Source organism: Elaeis guineensis, chromosome 6 (genome assembly GCF_000442705.2).
Source record: "Elaeis guineensis isolate ETL-2024a chromosome 6, EG11, whole genome shotgun sequence".
NCBI lineage: Eukaryota > Viridiplantae > Streptophyta > Magnoliopsida > Arecales > Arecaceae > Elaeis > Elaeis guineensis.
In genome coordinates, this window is record NC_025998.2 from 36,382,055 (window position 1) to 36,398,555 (window position 16,501).

The window sequence follows — 16,501 nt, forward strand, 5'->3', positions numbered from 1 at the left end:
CTCTACGTATGCTGGCTGTTTCAGTTATGTCGGAAGTTATGATAATTACATCATTAGCTTTTTTAAGTATTGTTATTTTTTGCTTAATATATGCTCCACTAGCCACCAGAAATACCAGGTGGTGTCTTGTTGTTCTGTAATGATATTATGATACAATAGATTGGTTTGCCTGGCATGTGATCTCAAAATGATAAACCGGCCATGACTGGTTTAGTGGTTATACTGTAAAAGTCCGGTAAATTGAGATCCCATCTGCCACTTGTTCCATCTGTGGCCTCCCACCTTGCTCAGGCTGGGATGTGGATAATTGTGGTACATTGTTTTGAAGGCGCTGGATAATTGGATCTGGTTACATTTGAATGTCTACCCTTGATTGGCAAGGGACTTTGATACCTGGAGAGCAATTATTTGCTAGGATTAAAGGCGATGTTGCATCTTCTAAAGCTACAAGCTTTTGGAAAGTCAATATGTTAGCTAAAATATCACCAGTATTTGAACTACTACCTTGAAAATTTTAGTTAGTAGGGTCGAGTTGAAGCTGACCTTCGGCTTCAAATCATTGTAGAACCTCCCAATGTGATAGGATGCAATATCGATAGCTTAGCAGGTAAACTGGATAAAGTTACGTTAGGTTACGAGGTTGAATGGCAATTAAAGTTGGGTCAACCGTGTCATCGCTAATGACCTGAGTCGCCCTATAGGTAAAATCAGAAATTTCTGTCTGGTTTGTAATCTTGTTCCTAAGGTTAGGCTGGATGTGCGAGGAAGGCCTTTGACCTTCCATGACAGAAGGGCGAATTGTTTTTGTGTTTCCATGCAACATTTACATAACAGTTCGAAAGGGATAATATACATATACAATATATTCCTTCGGAATTATGCAAGTTGGTTCAAATCTGAAGAATTGGTTCTATGGTTCTCTAATGGCTTTTCTACTGATTAATACCAGATTTGAAGCCTTTTATGCCCCGTTTGTTTTTTGAAGATACTTGCATGCACCATTATATTCTGATTTCAAACGAGTGAAGTGAAGCAAAGAGATACCCATAAACATTCTTTCTTGATTAGTTAATCTTCCATAATATTTTGGTTTGGAGATTGTTGGGGATATTTTTGTACTGGCCGAAGATGTAAAACAAATTCCAGCCACTGTCGCATTACCCACCATGCATATGCCCTGGGTCATTTGGATCTGACAAGAAACATTAATACCTGTTCCCGTGTTCGGCCTCCGCTCGTGAGTAGCCCCACTCCCCACACACATCCAGCCTCTTTTATGCGCCTCCAATAGTATTGAACCTTGCTAGATCAATGGATTCGAAGCTCCTTCGCACACCTGCGCACCTCCCCAGCACAGTCGAAGCCGCTGGTGGCATTGAAGTTTCCCGGGCCTTCCTGTGCGCTTCCAGTGCAGCCGAGGTGGGTCTAGCTAAGGCTGGACCCCGATGTAAGCTCGACCGAGGCAGGTCCCCCCGCGCGTCTCTTGTGTGGCCAATCCTTCCCCGTACATTTTTCGCATCGCTGATCCTTACTCCTAATTGTGTGTCACATCCGTGACTATTTTAAACTATTATTCTGAAAAAAGTTAACCCTCTGTGTAGTCTTATTAGGCTACACCACTTTACTACGATACCCTTAGAGCCTTAAGCTATCAACTTATGGTATTAATGGGGATGGCCCCTGCATACTGTGAGGTGATAACACTCACTAGCTCCAAAGAGCAAAAGGGTTAGGCATGGTGCTCAAGAACATGATGAGAGCTAAAAAGATCCTTTACGACCCTTCCACTCTCCAAGGCTCCGACTCCACCTATAAAAAGGTAATCTGGAGATCCCAAAAAAGGTACACAATCTTTTTCTCTCTTGAATGCTCTCCTTTCCCACTTGTTGGTCGGATTTCTGATTTGAGCATCGGAGGATCCCTACTGGAGCCACCTCTGATCAGTATTTTTCTTATAGATCTCATCTCCGATGGTCCGGTGCTCCACCAACTCCAATTGCTTTGATGCTCGATAAAAATTTGCATCAACAGATTGACGCTAGAGGAAGGGCCTGTGTCCGATTTTAGAAAAGGGGCACACCATTCAATACATGCCGGTCGATGGAAGCTCTGATCGAAAATCATGCCTCACACTAACTACTGAAAGCATCTCCACCACCCTCTCTATCGGCTCTCATGAAGAACTAGCACTAGTTGAGTGCCTTTGCCATCCGAATGCGGGCACCGACTGCGACGGTCCACATCATTCGACGATCAAATTTAGTATAGAAAAAAGATGTCAACCTGCAGATGGTCCTAAACTCTGTGGAAACCATCAGATCCTTGATACCCTTCAGGAGACACTCGAGATCCCTGAGACCATGAATGATGCAGAAGTTTGAAAAAGAAAAAAAAAAAGATGAAGGAAAAAAGGGAAGAAGGAAAGCCCCCCATGCATCTGGCCTCGGCCTCAGCCAAAGTCACCCATGCACGGCCGCCCACACCCTGTGCGAAGAAAAGGTGCCATATTATTCCTTCATTAATTCTTGATTTGTGTGCGTTAGGGGAATTGCCATAGGCCACTTGTGCCTGGCATCCTTCCTCCTCTTGTCCCATCCTATCACAAATGACAGAAAAGATAGGATGAATAAAAGAGAAAGGGAAGTGGGGCAAAAAAAATGAATGAAGAAAGAGAAGAGGATGGGAGAAAAGAGAAAAGAAATGAAAATCCGTGAGCTCTTTTCGTTTCTTTTTCTATTTCAGAAGAAAATATAGCAGCCTCTGGATGGCATTAGAGAATCAACGGCCTTTATGTGCCCCACGGCATGGATCGGAGTAGGCCAGAGTATGCTTCTGGAGGCAAAAGTCGAAATTCACTGCTTGAATCGTTAGCTAGATCGGAGTAGGTCAGAGTACACTCCTGGAGATAGAAGTCAAAATCCATCGATCATCAATTGGGTTGGAGTACGCCAGAGTATCTTTCTGAAGGCGAAAGCTCAAACCCACCGATCATCAACTGGGTCGGAGTAGGCTAGAGTACACCTCAGGAAGCGAAAGCCGAAACCCATTATTCTGATCATCGTTGGGTCAGAGTAGGCTAGAGTATACTCAGGAGGCAGAAGCCAAAACCCACTATTCGGACTGAGATGGGTCGGAGTAGGCCGAGTATGCCCAGGAGGCAAAAGCCAAGACCCTCTGATCGAAGATCCTACTCTTCAGTAGGGAAGAAGACCCCACTCTTCAATGGGGTATAGAAGACCTCCCTGACGCAAAACTCAAGCATATTTAAGTTTGAAATACAACGATACATGAAAATCAAAGTAATGGATATAGACAAAGGTGAAAAATTTTAATTTAAAATATTTTATTGTTAACAGCTTGATTACAGAAGTCAAGCCACAACAGGAGCGACTACACAAAAAAAGAATAAGGGCATCTCCTCGTCCGACCTCGACATTATTCACATGAGGTCTCCTGCGAACAGCTTCTTCTGGACATGTGAGCACCTACAAGCATGTTCGATCTCTGACCATGCTGAAGCCTCTCGCATGGGGCCCTATAGCTTCCCCCCATCTTCATGACCATCATCACCGAAGTCACTTGCAGATGGTGACGAAATTATCGGACTCATATCATGAAATCCTCTCTTAGCATATAGCATCTCAACATTCTTTATTGCCTCCACATTGCATGCACCAGAAGGTCACTGATGGCCAGAATGGCTTCCTCCATTGACTCCGAGACTTCCATGCCCATGCGCACCTCTGATGGGTCCAAAGCCCCTAGGAGCAGCTCCGAAGACTCTCCTAAGTGCTGCTCCCTATCTTCATAAGCACCGAAGCCAGCCACGGTAGGTGCGAAGTCTTCCTGCACACCACCAATGCATCGTAGGTGCCGAAGCCCCCTGCACTCCTGTGCACATATCTGGTGGGATCGAAGGCCCCGACGTCACTGGATCGACGGCCTCAAGGCCTCCATATGCCTAATTGGCAAGATCGATGATCCTGACCCCAGGTCCCCCTTGCCGACTCTGCCCACCTTTGCTGCCATCAAGATCAGTGGCCCCGAGTCCACGTGCCCACACCTCTATTGATCCTCCCCGACATGCCTCCGGACAACCTCCCGCATGGCCGATCCTTCCCCATGTGCTTCCATGCATGACCAAAGCTGCCCGCGGCGATCCCAAAGTCCGATGCCCTCCTCGTGTGTCTCTCGCATGGCCGAAGCCACCTGCAATGCCATTAAAGCCCCTCGGGCCTCCTCCGTGTGCCCCCTCGATCGACCTCCATGCGTCTCTCCTCCCTCCAGAGATGCCCGCATGCATCCCCTTCAGCCGATGATGCCTCTGCGCATCCTTCCAGTCGAGAACAGCTTCAATCGATGCCTTCGCGCATCTCATCTCCGACCAAGCCCCCTTCGATCGACACCTCTATGTGCATCCTTCCGTCCAAGCCCTCTTCTACAGATGCCTCCGTGCGTCTCACCTTCGGTCGAGCCCCCTTCAGTCGACACCTCCATATGTGCCCTTTTGTCCAAGCTGTCTTCTATAGATGCCTCCATGCATGCATTTCTATGGATGAGGCCGACTTCAATGAGGCCGACCTCCCCCAAAAGAGAGAGAGAGAGAAGGAAGGAGAAAGAATGAAGAAAAGAAGGGACAAAAGAGCCTGATCCGAGGCACAATCCAAGCCCAAGCCGAATAACAAGGAGTCGAGTAGAACTCACGGGCCTTCAAATAAAACTCATGGTCAAAAGCTCTCAAGATGCCATTCACTATTCTCTTTTTTCCTTCAGGAGTAGAAGATAAAAACAAGACCAAGCAAGGGAGTAGACCAAGGCCGAGGAGTGCCGATAAAGATCCAGAGGCCTCTCACTCTTCAGCGAGTAGCGTCGAGTTCCCATGCTCTTCAGCGAGTAGCATCGATGAAGTTCCAAGGCCTCTCAATCTTCAGCGAGCAGCACCGAGGCTCTCAAAAGCCACAATTAAAAGGACGACCTTGGCACATCTTCAGCAAATCTGTGATACTCCCTTCATCCGATCCAGTTATGACTCGGACTTGAGAGTAGGGGGTTAGTATTGGGGGTATTTTTGTACTGGCTGAAAATGTAGGATAGATTCCAGCCGCAACTGTGTTACCCACCATGCATATGCCTTGGGTTATTTGGATCTGACAAGGAGCATTAATGTCTCTCCACCTCTTGTCCCATCATGGGCAACACAACAAGACAAAATAGAAAAGAGGAAGAAAAGGGAATGGATCCACCCACATGTTCAGCCTCCACTCATGAGTGGCCCCACTCCTCGCATGCATCCAACCTCTTCTGCATACCTTCGATAGTACTGAACCTTGCTGGATCCATGGATTCGAAGCTCCTTCATACACCCACATGCCTCTCTAGCATGGCTGAAGCCACTGGCGGCATCGAAGCTTCCTGGGCCTTCCTGCACGCTTCCAGCATGGCCGAGGTGGGTCTGGTCGAGGCTGGACCCCAAAGTAAGCCCGATCGATGCCGATCCCCCACGCATCTCTTATGCGGCCGATCCTTCTCCGTACATTTTTCGTGCGGCTGATCCTTACTCCTAATTGTGTATCACATCTATGACTATTTTAAACTATTATTCTGAGAAAAGTTAATCCTTTGTGTAGTCTTATCAAGCCACACCACTTTATTATGCCATCCTCAGAGCCTTAAGTTATCAACTTATGACATTAATGAGGACGGCCCTCACGTACTGTGAGATGACAACACTCACCAACCCCAAAGGGCAAAAGGGCCAGACGTGGTGCTCAAGAACATGATGAGGGGTAAAAAGATCTTTTACGACTTTCTCATTCTCTAAAGCTCCCACTCGACCTATAAAAAGGTAATCCGGAGATCCCAAAAAAGATATGCGACCTTTCTCTCCCTCGAATGCTCTCCTTTTTTTGCATGTTGGCCAGATTTCTGACTTAAACGTTGGAGGATTCCCACCGGAGCCACATTCGGTCCGGATTTTTCTTACAGATCTGACCCCCCCCGACGTCCCGGTACTCCACTGACTCCAGTTACTCTGGCGCTTGACGAAAATCTACGTCAATAGAGATTAATGGAACTTAGCTATGGCATAGCTCTAATAGTGAGATTTAGCACCTTATATGGAAGATGGAATCAACACAAAAATGTTTAAAGTATTTAAATATGTGATTTGTCTTCAGTACCAGAAATATGTTGTGACAAAAATGTTTAAAGTGTTTCAATATGTGATATGTCTTGAGTACTAGGAGTATGTTGTGGGTGATCAAGGGTCTTGAGGATGATGAAGATTAGGGGGCTTTGGGAAAGAGAATGAGAAGGACGAAGCAGAGTCTCTTCCATGTCCACCTTCTTTGGTTTTAGAGAATCAGATCTCAAAGTTTCTCAAATAAATTCAGTTGAATCTAGGATCAGGCCCTTCTAATGGAGCACATTGCCCTAGCTTCTATCCCATCTTCAACAGTTTGAATCTCGATGCCACCAGAGTAGATACGATGATGGGATATAACCCGGATCTTCTAACTTGGACTTGCAAGACCTAAAATTCACTTGGATGATTAGTATGTGGTTGTTCCTGCTTCAGATATTAGTACTTTCGAGGTTTATCATCCCTCTTATACAACTACATTATGATTCAAAAAGTAGGCTGCTTTTTTGATTTCAAAACCAACATTAATTCAAAATGTTTGGTTAAACAAGCACCACAAAAGCAAGCGTGCATTGATAACTAAACAAACTTGGAAGACATCGACGCTTTGGACAGGAGAGATCATTCAATCACTTGGAGGTCCTCTTCTGGTACTGTGTCTTGACCCACTTGATGCCCGTGCTGGCCCCGCTCTTGACCTTCTGGGCTCCCACGGTCGCGGCAGCCTTGGCCTTGTCCAGGCTCGCCCAAGCCACGGCCTTCACATGAGCCATCTTCTTCCCACTGCCTTTGGCCTTGGTCTCATCGCCTTTGTCATCGTACCCGCCCCCACTTGTGCCCCACTGATCTGCCCAACTTGGTGCCTCGTTCCCAGACCCCATGCTCTGAAAATTGAGAGATCATTCACCGTGTTCTCAGTTTGTTTTGGCAGTCTATCTACATGTATGCATGTATGTGTGTGTGTATATATATATATAGTCCTACCAAACTTCTAACCGGTTAAAGAACTTTGAGGAGTTGGTCAGTATTGTCTATTTTTGTGAAATATTGAGTCTACCATTCCATTCTTTCTTGAGGTATCCAATTGCACCCAAGAAAGCAAGCCCCCCGGTTATGTTTGGTTGCTTGGAACTATAAGAACAGTATTTGAGGTGACGAATAGAACTCCAATAAAAGTAAGAAGTTACTAGGTAGATTTATTCTACCGTATAAGATATTGGCAAAATCAATAAAAATCTCACACATTAGTGAATTTTTTATTAATGGCTAACTATGATTAACTATGATTTAGCAAGAAACCATCAGGCTTAAAAGTTTTTATTGGCCACGAAATGGAATGAACCATATTTTGAATAAAAAAAAGAGGTGGGATAGAAATAAAAAAAAAAAAATCTTTCTCATCCATTTAAGAGGTAAGATATAGGGAATGTAAATAAAAATCCCACATATCAATTGATTTCTCATTAATGACTAACTATGATTAACCATAATTTAGCAGAAAATCATTAATGACTTAAAAGCTTTTATTGGCTTTAAGATGGACTGAATCTTATTAAAAAGAGGTGGAATTCACCATTTTTTGAATTAAATCTGAGGTCCACCATGGTAATGAGGCCCAATATAAGGAAAACAAGTCTTTCTTATCCATTTGGGAGCTTTTTCTCTACAGTGGGCTCCAACTATTATTGATCGTTTCGCAGCCGATGGTGATTCTATTCAAAATATAATAGACCCCATGTCTTTTTTTTTTTTTTTTATTGAAAATATGATGAACCTCTTGGTCTCACAGCCAATGAAAACTTTCCTACTAAATCATAGTTAACTATAATTAGTCATTAATGAAAACTCAACTTATGTGTGAGGAGGATGATAAACAAGGTTATTTGACAAAATGTATTTGCGTCTATTTAGAAAGTCCAACTGGATTGGGTTTTCTAACAAAATCAGGTGTATTGGTCTGTGCAGCCCATATTTTTCTGCAGATCCGTACTAATTTTAGCCTAAATTTCACCTATGGATCTGTGGGCATACATGAACAAACTACACATTTTATGAATCCAACGAAAAATCCTACCTAATTTCGATGAATTTGTCAAATAGATCCTAAATATGGTACGTTCTAGATCCTTGAGCCTGACTGGATAAGTATTTCATTGAAAGTGACCGCTACCTCATCTTTCTGACAATCGTGATGGATAGTTCTTGCTATAAAATAACAAATTATCGTATGATATGCGTGACTTCGTACATATATTAAAAACCAAAGAAAAATACTAACACAAATATCCCATCGCGATTTGTTGTTCATAAATGACTAATCGTTTTTTTTTGTTTTTTCGCTGAAAAATCTTTGTAAGAGAAGACATGGTGGCTCTCACCACAGATCAAATGTCGAAATCAAACAAAAAATAAGTCCCATCGAAATTGCATGCAAGGGAATCTTCTTGGCAATTGAAATATTGCGAGATTTAATTAGTTCTCATCCCGTTTAGAAGTTGTCAATTATCCGACGGTCCCTGTCACAGCAAAATTACCTAGGACTGAATGACCCTTCATCATTCACCACCTCTGGTTGGAGAAGAGGAGAAAATAATATTTCTGCCTACTGATTCAATTTTAATTAACAAAAATCCACATCAAGGTACATCATACTGCTAGAATGTATATATCTGTGTCACATCCTAATTGGACGACCATCTTATAATATATCTCCTATCACTCGCCAAGCTAGCTTTTGTTAGAAATTAAGATCTATATACCACATAGGTGATAGGACACAACCACTAGAATAGACCCATAGTTGGATGTTACTTACCAAGCCTTTGTTAGAAATTAAGATCTAGATACCACATAGATGATAGAACACAACCACTAGAATAGAGTAGACCCATAGCTTGTATGTTCCAAATTCCTATCTGTTAGATGAAAAAATCTCAACACTGTAGAAAACCCAACAAGGAAAAGAAGTAAAAAAATAACTGAACATATGAGAGAGAGAGAGAGAGAGAACCTTTTCTTTTTGTATGTGCGAGTTGATGGAAACTGCTAGCCAACCACCACTTTGCTTTGCCTCAAATTAGGAGCAGAGGAGGAGAAGGAGAAGGGCTACCTTTCATATCACCACCAAGGGAACAAGAGTAGGAAGAAGTGCAAATACACCAAACTCATCCCCTTCTGAAACATGGGCCCCATCTTCTTTACTCGGTGATGGAGGTTGGAGTGAAGCGTGGGAGGGTTGGCAGCTTTTCCTTTTTTCCGGCCGTTGGGTAGGGCCATGTGATTGGTGGGGTGCTTCCCATTTTAAGGATCCGGGCTGTAAGCCTGGGTATTCCCTCTGGAAAGTTGCCAACCTCCGTGTGGACCAACTCACTTCCCTCAGCCCCCTCGTACGACTTTATTTGCCCTCGGTGGACCACGGAACCACCTACTTTGGCAGAGGCGTGCATGAAATGCTGGTGCTCGATTACTGCAGAGCCTGTGATTGATTCAAAGTGCTAAAGCGTTCGGAACGAGCACTCCATACAAGCAATGTTTGTGAGAGTTTAAGAACGGAGAAAAGGAGGGGGAACACACTTGATCGATCTTTTAGATGGCCCTAAGAGCGGTATAATCGCTTAAGAAGAGGACACATTTAAAGAGAGGAGGTCTTTAAAGAGATGAGTCAAAGGAACTCAATCTAGATTCAACCGAGACTTTTGCATTATAATTTACATTCATTATAGAAGATTTCATTCTTTCTTTTCCTTTTGATGTATGTTTTGATCTTGCAACGATGTGAATAAAGTTTTAACTTTTAAAGCCATATTTGTCTATTAACTGAATGCATGGAGTGGCACTCATGGACATGATTTTGATTACTTTATCACCATTTTGGTGTCCCTTGAAATCATCATGCTGCCATTAGGGTATAGACACTGGAAATCATTAACGCCTGCATGCATCTCATGCTGAGATGATTTTACGCGATGGATAGCCATTATTTATGTATCTTGGCCACAATAAGGGCCTGTTTGGATTCCCCTCAGGCTTATCCTGAAATATGCCATATATAGCCAAAAAAAAAATACGAGAGTTCGAGTGGTCATACAGTTGAAAGATAGTATTTTAGTAATATAGGAAACTTTGATTCTTAGGAACCTATATAAGAAAAATCACCTTTGATATGGATATGCTATCCTTATTGTATTGGAGATTGCACAATTGTTGGCTTCACCCAATCTATCTATCATTAGGGTTGGCAAATGAGCAAGCTTTTCACAATCTAGCTTGGGTTCGACGTATTATATAGAATAGAACGTATTTTAATTGTAAAATTGGAATATAATTAGGACTATTATTACTCCTAACTATGGAAATGAAAGTCTCGAATGATTATGGGCTTACTACATTTTTTAAAGAAGTTGTTCATGTAATCACCCAAGACTTCATCCAAAAAGACTAGTTAAAAGGTATTATTTGGATGTCTTAGTTATGTATAAGTATCCAAGATCTTCTAAGTAAATAATCGATATAGGACTAAATACATACATGCATAAATCTTCACATATTCTTTTCATTTAAGTCCTAGCATTCTCACTAGGCTAAGGGTCTAAATCCATGCAAATATGTTCATAAACACTACTTCAGCTTGTGGTTAGCCCTAATGAACTCATGCTATAGTATCCACTAATTCATATAAGCTACAGGCCTGATCAGTTCTAATACCGTTTGTAACATTCTAGGATCTTACCTAAAATTACTAGCTATAAGATATTATTTAGGTTCCTTAGCTCTGTATAAATATCCAAGATCTTTTTAGTGGATAATCGATGTGAGACTAAATGCATACACACATGGGTCCTTACATAAACAACAGAATGATACATAACTTCAATTCTTGCATGGGTTCATTAGGATTGACTACGGGCTAATCATGGTATTTATGAATGAATTTGCATGAATTTAGATTTTTAGCCTAGCAAGGATGTTAGTGTTTAAATAGAGGGAATACATAAGGATATGTGCGAGCATGTTTTAGTTCTACAGTTTTCTGTTAGAAAGATCTTGGATATTTATACATATCCAAAGAATCCAAATAATACCTTTACTCCACTAAACTGGATCTTTGCCCATGCTAATAAAGTCACTTGTTGATGCTTGTAAGCATCGTAAAGATGAGCCTTAACATTACCTAAAAGCATTGTAAAAGATACAATCGATACTTTCTCGCATCACTGACTGAAAATGCTAATAAGCATTATATGTTTGCCAATGCATTTAAAAAGCATCAACAAGTATAAATACTTAATGGTGCTTTAAAGCATTAGGTAACAATGCAAACCATGCATCATTAAGTTTAAAACATAACACATTTGTATCTTGCTTCAAACCTCTCAATGAGTTTATATCCATCCAATCATATCAAAATAATATTATTTTAAACTTTTCATAATAATTTGGCTCAAAAATATTTGTAAGTGTATCATAATAAGTTTTTCCATCTACCTCTATCATAACTTACACTATTTTGGATTTTTCTAAATTTCTCATGCTCTTTAGTATGAAATTTAAGCTGTTGATAATGAAACAATTATATCTATTGACAATATTATTAGAACCTCAAGCAATGGCTATTAATTCTTCTTAATAGTTTCTCTCTATCATCATTTGTACCTAAAAATCATGATAAAATTGTTTATGTGTTATTCGATGTTAATAAAAGTATCTAAAATCAATGTATTTCTTATGTATATGCCTAACTTATTTGAAAAGTGAATTAGAGAATAACTCAACCAACCATTATTACTCAATTGGATTAGGATGAATACTATAATTGGCTCATCTCTGAGCAACAAAAAGAATCTCTGCAAAAAATTAATTCTTTGATTGAGAATATTAAATATGATATGATTTGAATTTTATTAGCATATGACTATGCTAATCTACAGTATTCAGATATTATGTCACTACAAAGGAATACATAACGATGTACTTGTGTAAGGATTTTTTTTATCAAAAACAATACTTTCAACCTTCCCTAAAGCTCTTTCAATAATTGAGAATTTGTAAAACTCTGTATTCTCCATAATATTACAATTCCTTTGAGATCCATTAAAAGTGGTTTCTACAGCTTTAAGATATCTTGAACAAAATATCATATACTCTTCAGTAATATATTCTTTTATAATTGAGCCCTCTAGATGGACTCTATTTCATATGTAATCCTTTAAACATACAAGATATCTTCAAAAATAAAAAAATTATTAAAACATCAATAGAGTATGATATTGCTTATACTAAAGAATTCAAAATTATACTTATATAGTTTAGCAACATCATCTCTCAATAGGATACATCCATCTATAATATACTTGTCCAATAAGTTTAGCTTTTACAACTAATTAAATGAGTAAATGAACCATAATAGTAAAAAAATCAGGGAGGAAAGATCTTTTTCATATTGCAATGCATAAGTGCGATATGAGATTTCAATTGATCAAGCTCTCATAGATCAAGAACTTTGAAATATAATATCTTGAAAAATAAGAGCAATTGAGCAACAATAGTAACAATTTATTTCGATATTGATGACCTTAATTAAAGCCATTGAAAAAATATGTTGCATCAAATTATGACTATCATGACTTTTAAGATTTGAAAGTTTTCATTCTTTGAGATTTATACATCTTGAAATATTCGATGCATACCCATCAGAAGTCTTGATTTTTTAAGAATTATTGGAAAAAGATTTTTTTCTTGAGTGAACATTATATAACATGTAGGAGGTGTATAAATTTTACTATTGATAAGCTCTTTGGGATAATGCTCTCATCTTATGCCCATATCTTTCAAATCAAGACACATCTTTAAGTTATCTTTAATCTTTCCATCAAAATTTAATAATATTTAAATTAAATTATCATAAATATTCTTCTCTATATGTATCACATTAAGATTATGCCAAAAAGATCGTACTCCCAACAAGGCAAATAAAAAATTACTCCTTTTCTTCCATAATTGCTTAACAACTCTATGTGTAGATGCTATTATTGTGTCATCATCATTTTCACTTTTGTCTATATGATCATCATCCTCATAGAAGTTATCAGTATTCTCAAATACTCTTGCATCAAGATTACAAGATGTCATCCTCTATTAACCCTTCATTTATTGAGCTTCCAATATTTTCTCTTTCTTTTTTATTATAATTCTTGAAAATCTCACCATACTTGTAATTGATGTCATGCATTTGTTTAAGAACTTTGGTTCCAAATGGTGATTGTTGGTGCAAAAATCCGCCGGCGCCGGAGAAGCTGGAGTTGAGGAAGCCGCGGTCGCCACCGGGACCTGCAAGGGAAGTCTAAACCGGAGGTGGGGTTGCTCCGGCAAGACCCTCCGACGCTCAAGTCAGTTCTCTGCCTCAACAAGAATGGAGTGCTCGAACGGAGAATTTAGCAGAGTTTTTGAGATAAGGCAAAAGAGCTTAAGGAATAACGTATCTGAGTCCCCCCCTTTTATAGGCGGGGGAAGCAATGGACTGATGGCGACGTCTGTAACCGCCTGGTAGTGGGCCGCCCATGGTCAGGGGAATTGATTGCGAAAGATAATGGAGCAGACACGTGGTCATCATCATATCCCGCCACATAGGACCTGCTGCAGGTAGTGGGGCGGCGTCCGTTACTGCTAGTTGTCAGCGAGTAGTGGGATCGTGTAGCACCTGCCGCAGGGAGCGGAGCAGCATCATAGCTGTCGACACAGCCTGTCAGAGAGTAGTGGGATCGTGCCGCACCTGTCGCAGGGGGAGGTGGAGCCGCATGGAATCCGCTACAGGAAGTGGAACAGGATCATGGCAGTTATTGTTATCTGCCAGGGGATACAGATCTGTTGATCAAGGCTCGACAGTGGTCGGAGTTCGGCCTTTGTAGGAGTCCGGGAGGAGTCTGCCTGCGGTTGTAGTCGTTGGCGTCAGGGATGAGGCTCGGCTCCTTTAAGGCTCGGCTCTTTTAAGGCTCGGCTCCTCCTGCAATTGGTACCGAGAGCGGAGCCCGGACGGAGCTGCAACTGCTGTCGATGGTGGAGCCCGGCTCCCGTAGGTGTCCGGGCGGAGCCGTTTTGCTGTTGATGGAGGAGCCCGGCTCCCGTAGGAGTCCGGGCGGAGCCGTTCTGCTGTTGATGGAGGAGCCCGGCTCCCGTAGGAGTCCGGACGGAGCCGTTCTACTGTTGATGGAGGAGCCCGGCTCCCGTGGGAGTCCGGGCGGAGCCGTTCTGCTGTTGATGGAGGAGCCCGGCTCCCGTAGGAGTCCGGGCAGAGCCGTTCTGCTGTTGATGGAGGAGCCCGGCTCCCGTAGGAGTCCGGGCAGAGCCGTTCTGCTGTCGATTTCGGCTGTGGGTAATTTATACCCAACAGTGATATAGAAGGCAAATCGTAACTCTATAGTACCATCAAATAGATCTTTTTAAAATTGAAATGAAAGGTTTGCTTCTAACCATCGACGATGGCCCATATAGCACAACTTCTCTTCATGTTTTAACCAATATGAATAGACTGAATTCCTATAAGAGGGATATGTAATATGCTCCTTAGTGATCCAATCGGATAAACTGGCATATATAAGAGAATTATAAATAGTCTAGATAAGAGCCGCCCTCAATTTGAATGTTTGACCATCGGAAGCATCGAATTCATCAATATCCTCTCATAATTGTTTTAATTCCTCTATTAAATATTACAAACGGACATCAATATCATTGTCTATACTCTTATTACCCGAAACGACCATTGATAAAATAAGTGAACATAGTTTCATACACATCCACCGTGGCAAATTATAAGAAATCAAAATGATCGATCAAGTACTGTAAGTAGAACTCAAAGTCAGAAATGGTTTGAAGCCATCACTATCGAAACCCAATCTAACATTGCAAATATCAGAGACAAAATTAGGAAGCTTATCATCAAATGCTTTTCATACTAAACTATTAGTTAGATGTCCTAATATTCCATTCTTTGTACGATCTTCTATTGGAAATGATGTCTCAAAGTCAATCATCAGTCTATTGATGGTTGAGCTTATTATTATAATTATATATAAATTATTAAATTAATAAATATTATTTAGTTTTCTCATCACTGTGTACATCTTATTTTGAACTCCTATTATGTGATGAAGTCCTTAGGACTATTTGATTCGATATAGGAGAATATATCATTTAGTCCTTAAATCTTAAGTTCACGACCAAATGATATACTATTATTAGGATGATAGTTATATCAAGTATAGGTCGTTGTGTACCATATACATTGGTTGTCCTCTTAACCAAGGAGTGTGAAGATACTGGCACGGCATGCAAGTGAGACGTAGGAGTACATCTCACTAAACGTGATCAATTACTGAATACTCTGCTATCAAGAGTTGCTTACGAAAGATATGGGTGTAAGTATCTTTCTGACCTAAAATCACCACGATGACCTGCAAGCAACTCACTATGCTTTGGTGTCAGACTATCTAAATTTTTAATTCAATGATGAAAGATTTTTGGACACAATCAAGTACTTACGAAGTTGGTGTGTGAGTCAAAATAGAATTGACCCCTCTGAACAAGTAAGAGTTAATGTATCAGTGTGTTTCAATTCAATAAAATCTTAGCCGGGATAATCCATGTGATAGATTTTAAAAATTAAAATATAATGTGGATGACCATACTAGGGTTAACAGTTAAACCCTAGGTCACCTTGAGCATTTGGGTCAAAGGGATAAATTATACGATAACCATATGACAATAGATTCTTAAATGATGCTTTGCAATCTTTCGACCTATCCGAACGTCAGGTATCATTGCTAGATGGTCACTTTGATTGGTATAGAAAGATTGTTCTTATACTATCGACTTAGGTTCGAACCTATGGGGTCACACTCAAAAAAAAATTTGACTGATCATATAGCTGATCAATGATTAAAAATTATTTTAGAATAAAACAGTCAATTCGATTGATGATTAACCCTATGCAAAAGTTGTAATAAATTTATTCATTAATTGTTGATGAATTGTAAGAGGATTGATTAGTAATTAGATTTTTAATTAGCTCAATTTGATTGAACATTAAGGTTTGGATCAAATCTAACTGAATTGGATTTAATTTGATTTGATCCGATTAGGTTATGAGATGACCTAATCGCTAAGGGTGTTTGATTCCTGATATGACCAGGACTTGAGTTTGATTAATTTTTGATTTGATTAAGATTTAATTAAGATTATTTACTATCTAATTAGATTAAATTTAGAGGTCTAATTGGGTCTAACCTAATTTGGTTGTATTAAGAATTTAATTGGATGAGAAAATAATTCTAATTCGAATCCCTTACACCTCCTTTCTCTGCG

General features: G+C 40.4%; 1 protein-coding gene across 1 annotated transcript; it reads right to left on the reverse strand.

Annotated features, from left to right (window-relative positions):
- Positions 1-6,630: 6,630 nt before the first annotated feature.
- On the reverse strand, positions 6,631-9,351 carry LOC105046822 (uncharacterized). Its single transcript, XM_019851238.3, has 2 exons — positions 9,153-9,351; positions 6,631-7,026 (listed from the first exon to the last, which is right to left on the reverse strand). Exon 2 carries the CDS (start codon positions 7,021-7,023, stop codon positions 6,772-6,774), a length of 252 nt encoding a protein of 83 aa, XP_019706797.1. The 5' UTR covers positions 7,024-7,026; positions 9,153-9,351; the 3' UTR covers positions 6,631-6,771.
- Between the last annotated feature and the right edge of the window lie 7,150 nt (positions 9,352-16,501).

Coding starts and splice junctions, on each gene's coding strand:
- LOC105046822 (XM_019851238.3), bottom strand. CDS start 7,023: ATGGGGTCTGGGAACGAGGCACCAAGTTGGGCAGATCAGTGGGGCACA.